General features: G+C 51.7%; 1 protein-coding gene and 1 long non-coding RNA gene across 9 annotated transcripts in view; one reads left to right on the top strand and one right to left on the bottom strand.

The window, feature by feature from the left end:
• The window catches only part of PRKCZ (protein kinase C zeta), a 100,898-nt gene that overhangs the window by 71,616 nt on the left and 16,252 nt on the right, over positions 1-13,030 (top strand). For 5 of the 6 annotated variants that reach the window (XM_072820043.1, XM_072820044.1, XM_072820048.1 and 2 more), the window contains 5 exons: positions 3,161-3,292; positions 4,283-4,361; positions 5,401-5,453; positions 8,037-8,225; positions 11,289-11,386. In XM_072820043.1, the coding sequence (XP_072676144.1) occupies positions 3,161-3,292; positions 4,283-4,361; positions 5,401-5,453; positions 8,037-8,225; positions 11,289-11,386 (551 nt within the window). Of the gene's footprint in view, positions 1-3,160; positions 3,293-4,017; positions 4,169-4,282; positions 4,362-5,400; positions 5,454-8,036; positions 8,226-11,288; positions 11,387-13,030 lie in introns of those variants that run through there. The other variant, XM_072820047.1, reaches the window with a different exon arrangement.
• LOC140630244 (uncharacterized) lies at positions 19-3,956 on the bottom strand. Of its 3 annotated transcripts, none has more exons than XR_012028043.1 (3): positions 3,712-3,956; positions 1,923-3,276; positions 19-417 (listed from the first exon to the last, which is right to left on the bottom strand). It is a non-coding gene; the product is annotated as an uncharacterized lncRNA (long non-coding RNA). The 3 variants fall into 3 exon arrangements; XR_012028044.1 differs by having other exon boundaries at positions 1,954-3,276; XR_012028042.1 differs by lacking the exon at positions 19-417 and having other exon boundaries at positions 1,008-3,276.

The following is a 13,030-nucleotide window of genomic DNA, read 5'->3' as shown; positions in this document are numbered from 1 at the left end:
TTATTTATGATAGTCAGAGAGAGAGAGAGGAGAGAGAGAGAGAGAGAGAGAGAGAGAGAGAGAGAAGCAGGCTCCATGCACCGGGAGCCCAACGTGGGATTCGATCCCAGGTCTCCAGGATCGCACCCTGGGCCAAAGGCAGGCGCTAAACCGCTGCGCCACCCAGGGATCCCCAGGACTTTTCTTTTAGAACAGTGAGAAAAAGTTCCACTGGTGAATCAAAGGGAGAGATCCAGTGAGTTTCTGGAGAAGAAATGAAGACCTCTACCCTAGAAAAAGAGACACCAGTGACATAGATGGGCGGGGGGTGGGGGGGGAGTGGAGGCACAAGGGCGAGGTCAGAGTGGAACCCCCAGGCATGAGCATTTCCTGTAGATGCTGGTCAGGGGTTTCTCCCAAGCTTTTTGGCCCAAGCAGCTAGAAAAAGAAAAAAAAGAAAGAAAACGTTGGAGGAACGAGGCTACCCTCCCACCACAGGTGGAGCAGTAGCTTCTTATACCTTGTATGATGAGGTAGGAATGCTTGGAGAATCCGAAGCCTCAAGCTGGACTCCCGATCTGCTTGTGGCACTGATCCACAGCTTAACAGGCTGGCCCAGGAGGGCCCCCAGGGGCGCTGGTTCTCAGCAGTGCACCCGACCCCACAGAGGAACCTGAGCTCCTGGGTGGCTCAGTGGTTGAGCAACTGCCTTTGGCTCAGGACATGATCCTGGAGTCCCAGGATCAAATCCTGCATTGGGTTTCCTACATGGAGCCTGTTTCTCCCTCTGCCTATGTCTCTGTCTCTCTGTGTCTCTCATGAGTAAATAAAAATTCTCCAAAAAAAAAAAAAAAAGGGAACCTGAGCTCACAGTCAGAAGCGCTGAGGACAGTGGAAACAGGGCATCCGAGCAAGAACCAGCAGAAGCCCTGACCAAAGCGGGACTGAAAAGGAGAATATGTGATGAAAATATGAGCAAGGAACTGAGTCGGCAGCATGGAAGGAGACTTAAAAATATTTTCACCCCATTAATTTATTCATTCATGTGGATTTCAAAGTGTTGAAGCTTGGGGTTTAGGTTTTTTTTTTTTTTTAAGATTTTATTTATTCATGAGAGGCACAGAGAGAGAGGCAGAGACACAGGCAGAGGGAGAAGCAGCTCCATGCAGGCTTCATGCTGGGCCGAAGGGAGGCACTAAACAGCTGAGCCACCCAGGCATCCCAAGGCATTTAGATTTTATTTTATTTTTTAGCGTCATGTTTCCTGAGGTGCTAATAGTTCGAACAGAGGTCTGAGATCAAGAGCCTTTGACAGTGCTGTGGCAGCCTCTGCTGAGCAGCATGGACACTTGAATCCCACGTCCTTTCCTGATCCCTGGTGCGGAGCCTGGTGAGGCCACGCTGCTCCTAACCAGCTAGTCGCTGGCCCCTGCTTATCTCTGGGAAGGAATCTGTGAATTTGTAAAGGCAGCTGGGAATTTGCCCCTAACAGGGCCCAAGCATCGCAGATCAGTCATGAAGCAGGGACTGTGGGAAAGCTAAACATGTTAGCATATCGTATAGGAAAGGTGAATTGTTCTAAATGGCTTCACAAATGTTGTTTGACAGCAGAACACACAGAAGGGAATGAAAACAGGTCTTCATACTTGAAGCTTTCCTTTGAATTCCGAAGTCAGGCGTTCAGCAGTTGCCCTGCTTGGTCAATGCTGGCATGACACGACAGTGGCTGGGGTTGGAGGCCTTTGGAGAGGTGCCCCAGCGGCCACCCCCCTAGCTGACCCTCACCACTGCCTGCTGCACTTTGGCCCATTCCTTGACAGGGCCACACAGTCTGCATTTGGCTGCTCGTGGGATGGATGCTTTAGGCCACACGGAGGATTTGCAATAAATGCTTTTCTTTCCTGTTTCCAAAGTTAAAAGTAACAGGGTATGTGTGTGTTTACCTGACGTTAGGAACATGTATTGGGTACGCACGGTGTGCCGGGCACTGCCCCAGGCCTGACTGCAAGACCAGAAGCTCAGTGGTGGGGACCAGCCTCCTTGGGCGCTGCTTCCCTGCTTGGCGCTTCAAGGATGAGGAATCAGCTTCTCGGTGCCCATGGCTGTGAGCTCCAGACACGTGGCCAGTCTGTGCCCCCCACACACGCACCACAGCTGCTGTAAATGAACTCTGTTCAGAACAGTTATGGTCCTTTTTATTGTTCTCAGGAGTAATTAGACTCTCTCAAAAGAATGAAATTTGTTAAACATGGCACAAGGCAGCTAAAACATGCATAGGATTACGGCTGGAAAAAAGATGCTCACGGGACCCCGGCGCTACTGACATGCAGGTGCACCCGCTGCCGCATGTGACCAGATTTCTGAACACATTCATCTTCGCGCATGTTGTAACAGTCAGAAATTAGGAAAATGGGGCGTTTGGGGGGCTCAGTCAGTGAAGCGTCTGCTTTCAGCTCAGGTCATGATCCTGGTGTCCTGGGATTGAGTCCCAGGTCAGGCTCCCTGCTCTGCGGGGAGTCTGCTTCTCCCTCTGTCTGCTCCTCCCCCTGCTCCTGCTCTCGCATATTCACTCTCTCTCTCTCATTCTAATAAATTAATAAAATCTTTTTTAAAAATTAGGAAAACCATCAAACAAGCTGATAGTTATCATTAATTTCAGATGTTTAGAACCTTGAAGAGCAAAGATTGTAAAAATACCACAAAAATACCCACCCCAAGATAATCATAGACTGCTCCTAGCAGTTCAGTGTTTCGACACAACAAACGCCAGGCAGATTCTCTGTCTCTTTGGTCACACGGATGAGAATCTGGACATACCCCTGCCTGTCTCAGCCTAGGGGGGTCTCTGCTGCGATCCCCCTCCAGCCCCTGGAAGCAGGGGGGCCTTGCCCCAGGAGGGGTCTCATCACTCCTGCATGAGTGGAGTCCCAGCCCCCTCCTTGGGGTCCTTGGTTCCCCCAACCTTGGGATGGACCCCAGTGGGAGCTCTTTAGCTTGGACAGAGCCTGGTGTCCAGATGTGACCAGTGATCAGGGCACCTCTTGTCCTAGATCCCTGTCATCTTTTGAGGGAGTCAACTGCAAGATGCAACAAGCCCCAGTGCGTAGCAGGGTCTCCAGTGTAGCATGGGCATCAGAGGATACACAGGACCTCGGCTTAATGGCTGTGTTCTTGCCTGCAGAGAGCGTACTGTGGCCAGTGCAGCGAAAGGATATGGGGTCTCGCAAGGCAGGGCTACAGGTGCATCAACTGCAAGCTGCTAGTCCATAAACGCTGCCACGTGCTCGTCCCGCTGACCTGCAACAGGCATATGGTGAGTATGGGTCAGATGGGCCCAGGGCTGTGAGGGGGACAGCCTCAGGCTCATTGTCCATGCTGACCCCCGTGACCCTACATCTCCCTCTGTCCTAATAGGACCCTGCCACCAATGAGATAAAGGGAAGGGGTGACTGTGGGTTGCAGAGCCATGACCCAGACTGGCACCTGGGATGGGCCCTTCTTCCGAAGCCCTGTGAGCCCCCAGCTTGCATGGGGGCCTCTAGAGGGGCCTCCAGTGCCCTCGGCCGCCCTGGGGTGAAGATATGGGAGAGGAGGGGGCTCGTCTGTGCTGCTCTGCAAGTCAGAAGATGTGGCCCCTATGTACCCCTGCCCACAAGGCTGGCCCTTTTTTTGTTTCCCTACTGAGCATCCAGGCTGGGTTGTGCTCGTGGAACTGCTGAGCGGGAGACTGACCCGAACGTTGGATTCCTCCTGGGCCTCTGGCAGGCATGAGTCTGAGAGGCTTGGCTCCTCTGAGCACTACACGGGCTGCTGTGGGGGAATGGGCACTGTCTTCCTAAAGTCCTTTTACCCTCGGCTGCCAAAACCCACAAAGGTGCACATGCCGTCTGACCCCATGGGTCCACAACAGCCTAAACACTAAGGCCACCCCCAGAGATGCAGTCAGTCAGGGGCTGAGGGAGCTTCGTGCCAGCCAATAGGGGGCTGCCTCTGCTGTGACATCAGCTCCCCAGCCTCTGTGATGCAGCACTGCGAGGGGGGAGGCTACCTAGCTTCATGCACAAATGCCCCATTTTTAAAGCACCGCTGGAAAGGTCAGAGCCTGAGGTGCCCTACCACAGGAGATGTTCCTGTGGACCCTCCTGTCTCCAGTGCAATCCGGTTAGAGGGCGCATTCTTGAAATACATGGTAGGACATGTGCCACAATGTGTACGTCCCAAGGGGCGGTTCTAGAAAGTCACAGTGTCTCCAGAAGCCACATGGTAATACCTGCTGGTCCCTTTGTCACCCGTGTCTCTGCAGGATACTGTCATGCCTTCCCAAGAACCTGCAGTAGATGACAAGGACGATGTGGATCTTCCTTCTGAGGACACCCATGGAAGTAGGGGCTGCTTTCTTCCTGCCGGTGGCACCCGGGCTTTCTGCCTGCTGCTTGCCCCCTCTCTCTGACCACCAACCCCTTCTAGCCCCCATCGCTCTCCGAGGGTCAATATCAGCCAGCGCGCACCTCCCTGTGGGGTCAGGGACGTCTCGGGCCTCCCATCACCCCCCAGGCAGAGCCGGCAGGGCGGGGCAGCCTTCCCTAGGCGCTCACATCTCACAGCGTGGCTGCCGCAGGAGTCCAGGACGGGCATTCTCCCTCACACCAACTTTGGGAGTTCTGGAAGGCCCTGCCTGGGGTGGCCAGCACGGCCAGGCCCTCCCATGGGTGGGCTGCTGCCTAGGCTGGTCTCCATGGAAAGGCATGCTGTCAAATTGTTTCTTCAGTTTCTGTGAGATTTTTTTGGTGAGGAAGAGACTTTTTTTTTTAACGCTCAGAAGCATTTGGAGAAAGATTCTGAATACTAGTTGGACCAATAGCCCCACTCTGAGCTCCCAAAGCGTGTGCACTATTCAGAGCCTGAGCCCTCACATGGTCAGTGTGACCTGTGTGCCCTGAGAGCCCTTGAAGGATGAAATGAGACCGCAGAACATAAATCACTTAGCACAGTACCTCACACAAAGGAGGCTCCTAAGAAACAACAAGCCACCCACGTATCCACTCATCCATCCACCCATGCATCCATCCTTCCATCCATCCCCTCTCCCACCCACCTGCACACACTGAGAACAACATCTGGAAGGCTAGACACTGAAATCTGGTGAATAATTACTTCCAGGTGAATCACTGAGGAAAACCCGTCACAATCACAGGTTCCCAAGCTCTGCCCCAGAGGTGTACAGTCAGATGTGGGTGGGACCAAGAAGCACGTTTCCTGAGGCCTCTGGGTGAGGTGTGGCTGCCCGTGGTCCAGCCTGAGCGCGGCTGGCCTAGCTGGGCTGCTGGTGTCTGTGACCAGTGAGGGGCCTCAGGATCCCTGTGTCTCAGGCTGCAGTCCTGACAATGCCTGCAATGTCCACTTTCTTTCTCTCCTCACTAGTTGCTTACATTTCTTCAACCCGGAAACACGACAACATTAAAGATGATTCTGAGGTGAGTCTATGAAATGGCTCATTAGTTTCCAATTTTTTTTTAGAAGTTTGTTAGCTCATTTTTGAGGAAATTATGGAAATTTCAGTATAAACAAGGCAGGTTTGAGAGTTGTCACTCACTGCAGGTGAGGGTGTGGTCTGTGGACCTCAGGTGGCACCGGCCAAGACTTCAGGGCCGAGTGGCACGGAGTCTCCAATATTTAATGCAGAAGGACTCTCCAAGCTATTAGGTGTGGCAGACCTGAGCTGTTGCTGCATCTTAGGTGTGAGGACACAATGTCCGTTGTACTGTTCCTGGCTCTGTACAATTGGAAGATGCAGTGTCCTGGGGCAGGGGACTCACTGACCTCAGAATCTGCTTTTGTCAAGTTGGATAATGACCACACCTTTCTGTGAGTGTACAGAGAGTGTTTGTGTGCATGCCCAGCCACACCTGGCACATAGGGAGCCCTCCGCAACACCCATGGTCGGTGTGGCTCTTCCCACATCAGCACAGGGTGGCCTGGGCTCCCCAGGGGGCTGCAAGGAGAGCCCTGCTTATGTGCTTCGAGAACAGGTAATGAGGCTGCTCCCTGGGGAGTGGGTCACTTGCTTTTTATTGTCTTAATCTCTTGCTTGGCTGCAAGCGTCTGCAGGGCTCCGTGTGGAGGGATCACCTGTCATAGTCTGGCCTTTGTCCTGAGTCGGGCAGGTTTATGGCCAGGTGGGCCAGGGTCAGAGGTATATTGGTGGATGCTCACCAGATTTGCTAGTAACTTGATTCTCCACTCACTCCCAAGGCTCAAATGCCTCCATTTTCTCCAACTACTTTTTGTATCCTGTCACAGGAGGAGTGTCCCATCCCTGGGAAGTTGGTACCTCATGAAGCAACAGGATGCTGCTCCCGCGGTCACTGCCCACCCGGGCCACAGGGCCCTCTAGCTTTGGTGGATGGGGTGTGCAGTATGGAGAGCTTGGTCTGTTGGGGGCAAAGAGGAGAGGGGTATGTGCAGCCCAGGACCTGGCTGCAGAAGGATGGGCTGCTGCCTTGTCGTAGCTCAGTCTTGCTTGGGGCACATCCTCTATGAATCTTCCAGAGGCTGCTCTCTGGGGCCCGGCTGTGGCACCATATCTGCTGTGGGTTTGGTTTCCCCAGCACCCCCTCTGCCCAGATGGTGGAGTGGGTCCAGAGCTGACTCTTGAGCTGCAATTTTTGTGAAATTTTATTTGCATAAAACCCTTCCTTTATTTGTCTTTTGTGCTTTTTCCACATCACTAAGCAATTCTCCAGTGCTTGGGGAACACTGGTCAGGTGCCCTGCAATTCCAGTCAGTCCTGACGCCAACTACCTGGAGCTGGCATTGCTCCCACAGGAGCCTCTCAAGGGCTCAGGCCCATGAGACTGCCCCCCTTCAGGTGCCACTTGCAGGCCAAGTGGTCACCTGTGCTTCTGACCAACCAGCTGTAAATCAGGTTCACATGACCCTTTCAGTGGGTTCTTTTAGTTTGCTTGAGCAACTCACAGAACTCAGAGAAACATCTTGCTTAATAGATTTCTGGTTTATGATAAAAGGATGTAGCTCAGAAAGAACCCAAAGGAAGAGCTGCACAGGGCCAGGGATGGGAAAGGGGACAGAGCTGCTGTACCCTGTCCAGGCTTACCTCCACACGTTCACCCACCTGAAGCTCTCCAGATACTGTCCTTGGGGATTTGTTAGGAGACTTCATAATAGGAGCATGATTGGTTTAGTCATTGGATGGTAGAGAATGGGCTCAATCCCCAGCCCCTCTCGCATCCCTGGAGGTCAGCGGGTGAGACTGAGTTCCAAGCTTCTCACCCTGCAGTTGGTCCCCCTGGCAACCCCTGAGAACCTATCCCCGTCTTTAGGTGGCCTGGAGCTTCTCCAAAGTTGTCTCGTTAAGCATAAACCCTGGGATCGTGATTTGCTCCTTCTGTTCTGGGAAAGCCCTCTGCTGCCTGTTTGTCTTCTTCCCCAGATTTGGACCAAGAGGTTCAGTTTGGCCTTGAATGTGTGGCCAGCTCTGGGTGACAAGTGAGGCATATGAGATTGTTCTCTTGAGTGAGGAAGTCCCACCAGCTGGAGTTTGCAGCCTCTGTCCAGAACTTCAGAACAGCCCTACCTTGCAAGGGCCAAAGCTTTCCCAGAGTAACTGACAAATGTCCCCTGGCTTTTCTACCTGGCCATTCTGTGTCTGGGACATGTCAGCACTTAGTTACCTCCTGCCCACACGAGAAATAGCCTTACTGGAAATAATCCATAGGAGGGAAGCTCCTTTTCCTAATTGGATCATCTTTCTCTTTCATTTTGTGTTTCCAGTAGCCCTTGCTCAGGGCATGGCCAGGCTTTGCAGACATCAGCTATCTAAACTCCATAGCCCCCAGGAGAGCCCTGGGTGGATGGGAGGTTGGCCCTGGGCACCCACCTGCTCATGGAGTGGCCAGGGTCTGAGAATGGTGGGTGTGGGGTGGCTGTGGGGTCAGGGCCGTGAGCAGAACTGCACTCTGAGCTCCAGGGCCCACTCGGGGACATCAGCCTCGCCTGGGAGGAGTCTTGTTATTTTGCACTTTCTCTCCTGTCCTCAGGACCTCAAGCCAGTTATCGATGGGATGGATGGAATCAAAATATCTCAGGGGCTCGGGCTGCAGGATTTTGACCTGATCAGGGTCATTGGGCGTGGGAGCTACGCCAAAGTCCTCCTGGTCCGACTGAAGAAGAACGACCAGATGTATGCCATGAAGGTGGTAAAGAAGGAGCTGGTGCACGATGATGAGGTGAGTGCAGGCGCCGGCTCGAGCTTCCTCTCTGGGGTCTTCATCCTGGCTTCCAGTGCTTCTTTCTTCCAATAGAAGTAAAATGCACGTAACAAAACTCATCATTTTAACCATATTAAACTTCACGTCCATGTGGCCTTTGGTATCTCATTCCAGATACCTTCATCCCCCGAGAGGGAAACACCATGTCCATGAGCACTCAGCCCCTGGCACTGCTCATCTGCCCTCTGTCCCTGGACTTGGCTTTTCTCGACATTTTGTGTAGACAGAATCACATGCCAGGTGGCCTTTTGTTTCCAGCTTCTCACTGAGCATCGTGTTTCTGAGGTTCAGCCCCATCGTGACTTGAATCAGAACTTCATTGCTTTTTATGCCTGAATAATATCCCATTTGATGAACAGCCCACATTTGGCTTCTCTGTTCATCTGTCAATAGAGATTTGAGTTGCTCCCACCCTTGGTGCCTGTGAGCCATGCCGCCATGAATGTTCACGTGTGAATATTTGTTCAAGTCCCTGTTTCCGGTTCTTGGGGGATTTATCCAGGAGTGGAACTACTGGGCCACAGGGTCATTTATGCTTACTATTTGAGGAACCACTGAGTGGACAGCAGCTGCTTGTTCACATTCCTGCCATTAGTGCAAGGGCCCCAGTTCGGTGCACCCTTTCTTTCCAGGCAGGGCTGGCTTTTTTCTTCTTGTGATTATCACTCTTGTGGTGGGTATGATCTGCCCTCATTGTGGTTTGATCCACATTTCTGTGCTGACTAGGGTTGTTGAGCTGCTCTTCCTGGGCTCCTTGGCTTCGTGTACTTTTGGTCTTTTTCTTTCTCAGTTGAATGCAGATTCTCTCTCTTAGAAGCAGAGGAAGGACTGACACATAGATAGCAGTAATGCTCTTACATTCAGGCCCCTGTAGCACATGAGGCAACTTGATGTCCGTGGGCCCAGCAGACCACAGGAGGGTTTCTGGCCTTGGCCCAGGTTTATGGTTTGGAAGGAAGAGCTGGCGCTGAACTAGAGCTTTTACTTGCCCTACCAGCAGGATGCATTTGTGCAGTGCACAGACTGCCCAAATGGCCCCTGAGTGCTGAACTCATAAGTAAGTGGTGGTACCCATGCCTCATAGCTGAGGAGACTGAAGCTCAAGAGGCAGTGGCTTGCTCATCTTCAATGCGGGTCAGCAGTACTTCAAGATGATTCCAGACTCCCATACTGGGACCCTGGCCAGCTGGAAAATTAGTACAGTGTCAAGTTTGTAAAACTGAAAGAAAAGGCGTTCAGGAGACACTGCTTTGGTTCATACTTGGCATCTTCAGATTGTCCCCTGTGGGCCAAGATGTGGAGGTGGGACTTTTAGGTGATCTCTCAAGAAAAGTGTGACTCTGGGAGTCAGTGAGTGGGAGTTTGTATGTGTGTGTGTGCGTGTGTGTGTGCACACATGCATGCACATGTCTGATCGTGTTGTGTACATGTCCATGTGTGTATCTGTGAGACCCCGGTGTCTGTGGCCATAAGTCTGGGCCATGGACAGGCTGTAGGGGCACTGCAAAAATATATGTCCACATCCTAACCCCAGGAACCTTTGAATCTGAATTTATTTGGAAATGGGGTCCTTGCAGATTATAAATGAGGATCTTGGGGAGATCATCTTGGATTATGTGTGTGGGCTCTGAGTCCAATGAGAGGTATCCTTTTAGAGAAAGGCAGAGGGGGTGCCTGGGTTCAGTCCGTAAAGTATCTGCCTTTGGCTCAGGAAGAGAGAAAGACAGAGAGTTGAGACAGATGCACAGGGAAACCATCGTGCTGATGGAGGCCCAGAAGAGGCAGATTGTCCCCCCTTGGGGCTTCAGAGGGGGCGTGGCCCTGCCGGCACCCCAGTTGCAGGCGTCTGGCTCAGAACAGTGAGAGAACAAGTTTGGATGTTCTCGGGCCCCAGTCTATGGTACTTTGTTAAAACAGCCCTGGGAGCCTAGCTGGCAGGAAGGAACAACTACGTGCAAACAGGTGACCCTGGTGGCATGACTCTGTGTGGGAGGGGAGGGAAGTCTCAGCCACCCACCAGGGTTTTCACCTGAGTGCCTGGGTTCACAGGTGGCGGAGGCTGGCTGGAAGCCCTGTTGAAGGCTGTCTGTGCCATGCAGGATGCCCCGTGGGGCTACCAACCGGCCATTGCATGAGCTCGGAGTCAAGAGATCAGGGAGAGGCAAGGCTGGGAGTCCTCTGCATGGATGGATGGCTCTGAAGCTGGCCCACCCAAGGGGTGTCTTGGGGGGTACAGGGGGCTCCTGAATGAGCCCACAGAGGACGAACCCCACTGAAACCTGTGTATTTGTTCCTGGACACCTTCAGAGGCAGGCAGCACTTCTCCAGATACACCCCTTTCACTCTTGCTTCTCCACCCCTGGGAGGAGCCATTTAACTCATTCAGCTCTGCTTTCTGGGTTGGAATGGAATCAAAGCTGTGGAATCATGACTCTAAAGTGACTTGAATTTGCAGCTTTCCCCAAATTCCAGCACCGATTGGGAGGGAGACAGCCCTGTGGTAGGACTGGTGCTCTAGAGATGGGCACGGGACATGGAGAAATCTGCTTAAGCATCTGTCCCGTTTCCTTGTGTCTTAAGTGGAGGTGATACCAGCCCCAAGGCTGCCACAGGGAGCACATGAGACAGTACATGGAGAGCCTGTAGCTCAGAGGCCAGCACACAGCTAGTGATGGTGATGGAGACAGTGACAGATGGCGTTGGTGTTGGTGGTGGTGATGGTGGTAATGGTGGTAATGGTGATGATGGCGATGACAATGATGTTGGTGATGGTATTGGTGTTGGTGGTAATGATGATGATGGTGGTGATGGCAATGATTGTGATGGTGATGAACGTGATAGTGAGGATGGTGATAGAGATGGGGATGGTGGTGATGATGTATTTCTTAATGGGCACTTTCCTTTTCCTGTCTGCATTGTCTGCTTACAAGCAGAGGTGAGAGACATTTCTCTCTTGCCTCTCCTTCTCGAGGATGAAGAGTATTCAGGAGCCTCATTAACACGCCCTGGTTTCTATTTCAGGATATTGACTGGGTACAGACAGAGAAGCATGTGTTTGAGCAGGCATCTAGCAACCCTTTCCTGGTCGGCTTACACTCCTGCTTCCAGACAACAAGTCGGTAAGAAAAAGAGCATGTGTCTAAGATTCTGCTGGTTTCTGAATTGAACTGCACGGAAGCTGAGTAGGCATGAGGTTTCCACCATCATAGCAGGGTTCTCTCAGTTGCAAGTATGGGGTTTTTTTTTTGGCTCATCAAACTAACTTTGTTGTTCTCATCAGCTGATGTTACATCAAGAAAATTTTATGGATTTGAACCTAAATTATTTCATTGCATTTATAAAATATTTATTGAAAACATCCTACTGAGTACAGGCATAGAAGCCTTGGGTTAGGTGTTGGGATGCCACGGTGGGCAAGAGGTGGATTTCTGTGTTCATGGATCTTAACCAGTAAGCAGAATAAATTAAAAAATACCAACAACCTCACTTAATAAAACTTTATATATATTGGAATCCTACTGTTTTAAAAGGCTTGAAAACTACTGGTTTAGGATAGTCCATATATATTCTGTTTAGAATTCTTTTCACCCAGTTGACTTGAACTCACCCAGTTTGCTTATTTAAAAAAAAAATACCAACTATATTCAGTGTTGAGGTCCTCAAGACCACCCCCAGGTTCAGTGATTTAGCAGGAGAACGCATAGGACCAGCACATAGTAGAACTCAAGGTTAAGATTTCTTGCCGTGAAAGGGTATGAAGCAAAATTGGCAACGGGAAGAGGCTCATGGGGTGAAGCTGGGGAGAAACAAGGTGGGAGCTTCCAAGAGTAGCTCAGCTCAGCTGTAAATCATCCCCACGTCCACCCTCAACTCCCTCCTGACCTTCATCCCCTCGCCCACCCGTACTGGCTGCCACCTGTGTGGCACAAGCACCAAGGGATAAATGGCCTTTCCCCCAAACCTGTAGATGTTCCTTCCACTGAGCTCACTGATACTACCTCCCTGATGTGTTTCAGGTTCCTCCCTCCTCTCTGGTCAGAACCCTGGCCACAGCCTCTCGGGGGGCATCCAGTCCCTGGGACTCCCCAGGCTGCCAGATCCCCCGTGTTACAGTTAAGCCATTTTGAAAACACAGATCAAAAGTATCTTTCTCTCGCTTCAAAGCTCCTCTGATTACTTTCCCCATTGCTTCTGGGATACGATCTGGGCTCCCAGGCATGTGGACGAGGTTGCTGTGACCAGGCTCTACCCTGGTGCCTCTGCTCTGCCCACCTTTGTCATGCCATCAGGTGGGCTCTGCTCCTCCTTCCTCCTCTCCTGCTTCAGAGATCCCGGAAAGGTCTGGCAGTCACATTCTCTCCATGCCTCTGTTTAGTGCTGACCACTGTCCCTGGGAATTATGAATACACCCAAGGGAAGACAACCCATCCCAGCCCCTACTTCCTGAATGGTGAGATTCCAAAAGACTTGATTTTCCTGGATGAATTCATGGGGGTCTGGATGGAGAGGCATCAGACTTTCGGCCTCATTCCCATCTGCCTTGTCTAGAGCACACTTTCTGCACCCGGAGATGGACTACATATCATGTTCCCAGCTTTGTTAAATAGAACCTAAAAAAAGTGGGTCTATCCGTTGTTTCTGTGTGATCCCTATGACACAACCACAGGCCACTCTGCTTTTCCAAGCAATCGTTTTAGAAGATTGGTTTACGATGCTCATGAGGAGAGTCCACGTCCCAGAAACAGCTAACATAGACACCAAGT

This window comes from Canis lupus, chromosome 3 (genome assembly GCF_048164855.1).
Source record: "Canis lupus baileyi chromosome 3, mCanLup2.hap1, whole genome shotgun sequence".
Lineage (NCBI taxonomy): Eukaryota > Metazoa > Chordata > Mammalia > Carnivora > Canidae > Canis > Canis lupus.
Note: the sequence above shows the minus strand (reverse complement) of the source record. Positions and strands in the feature narration are given on the sequence as shown.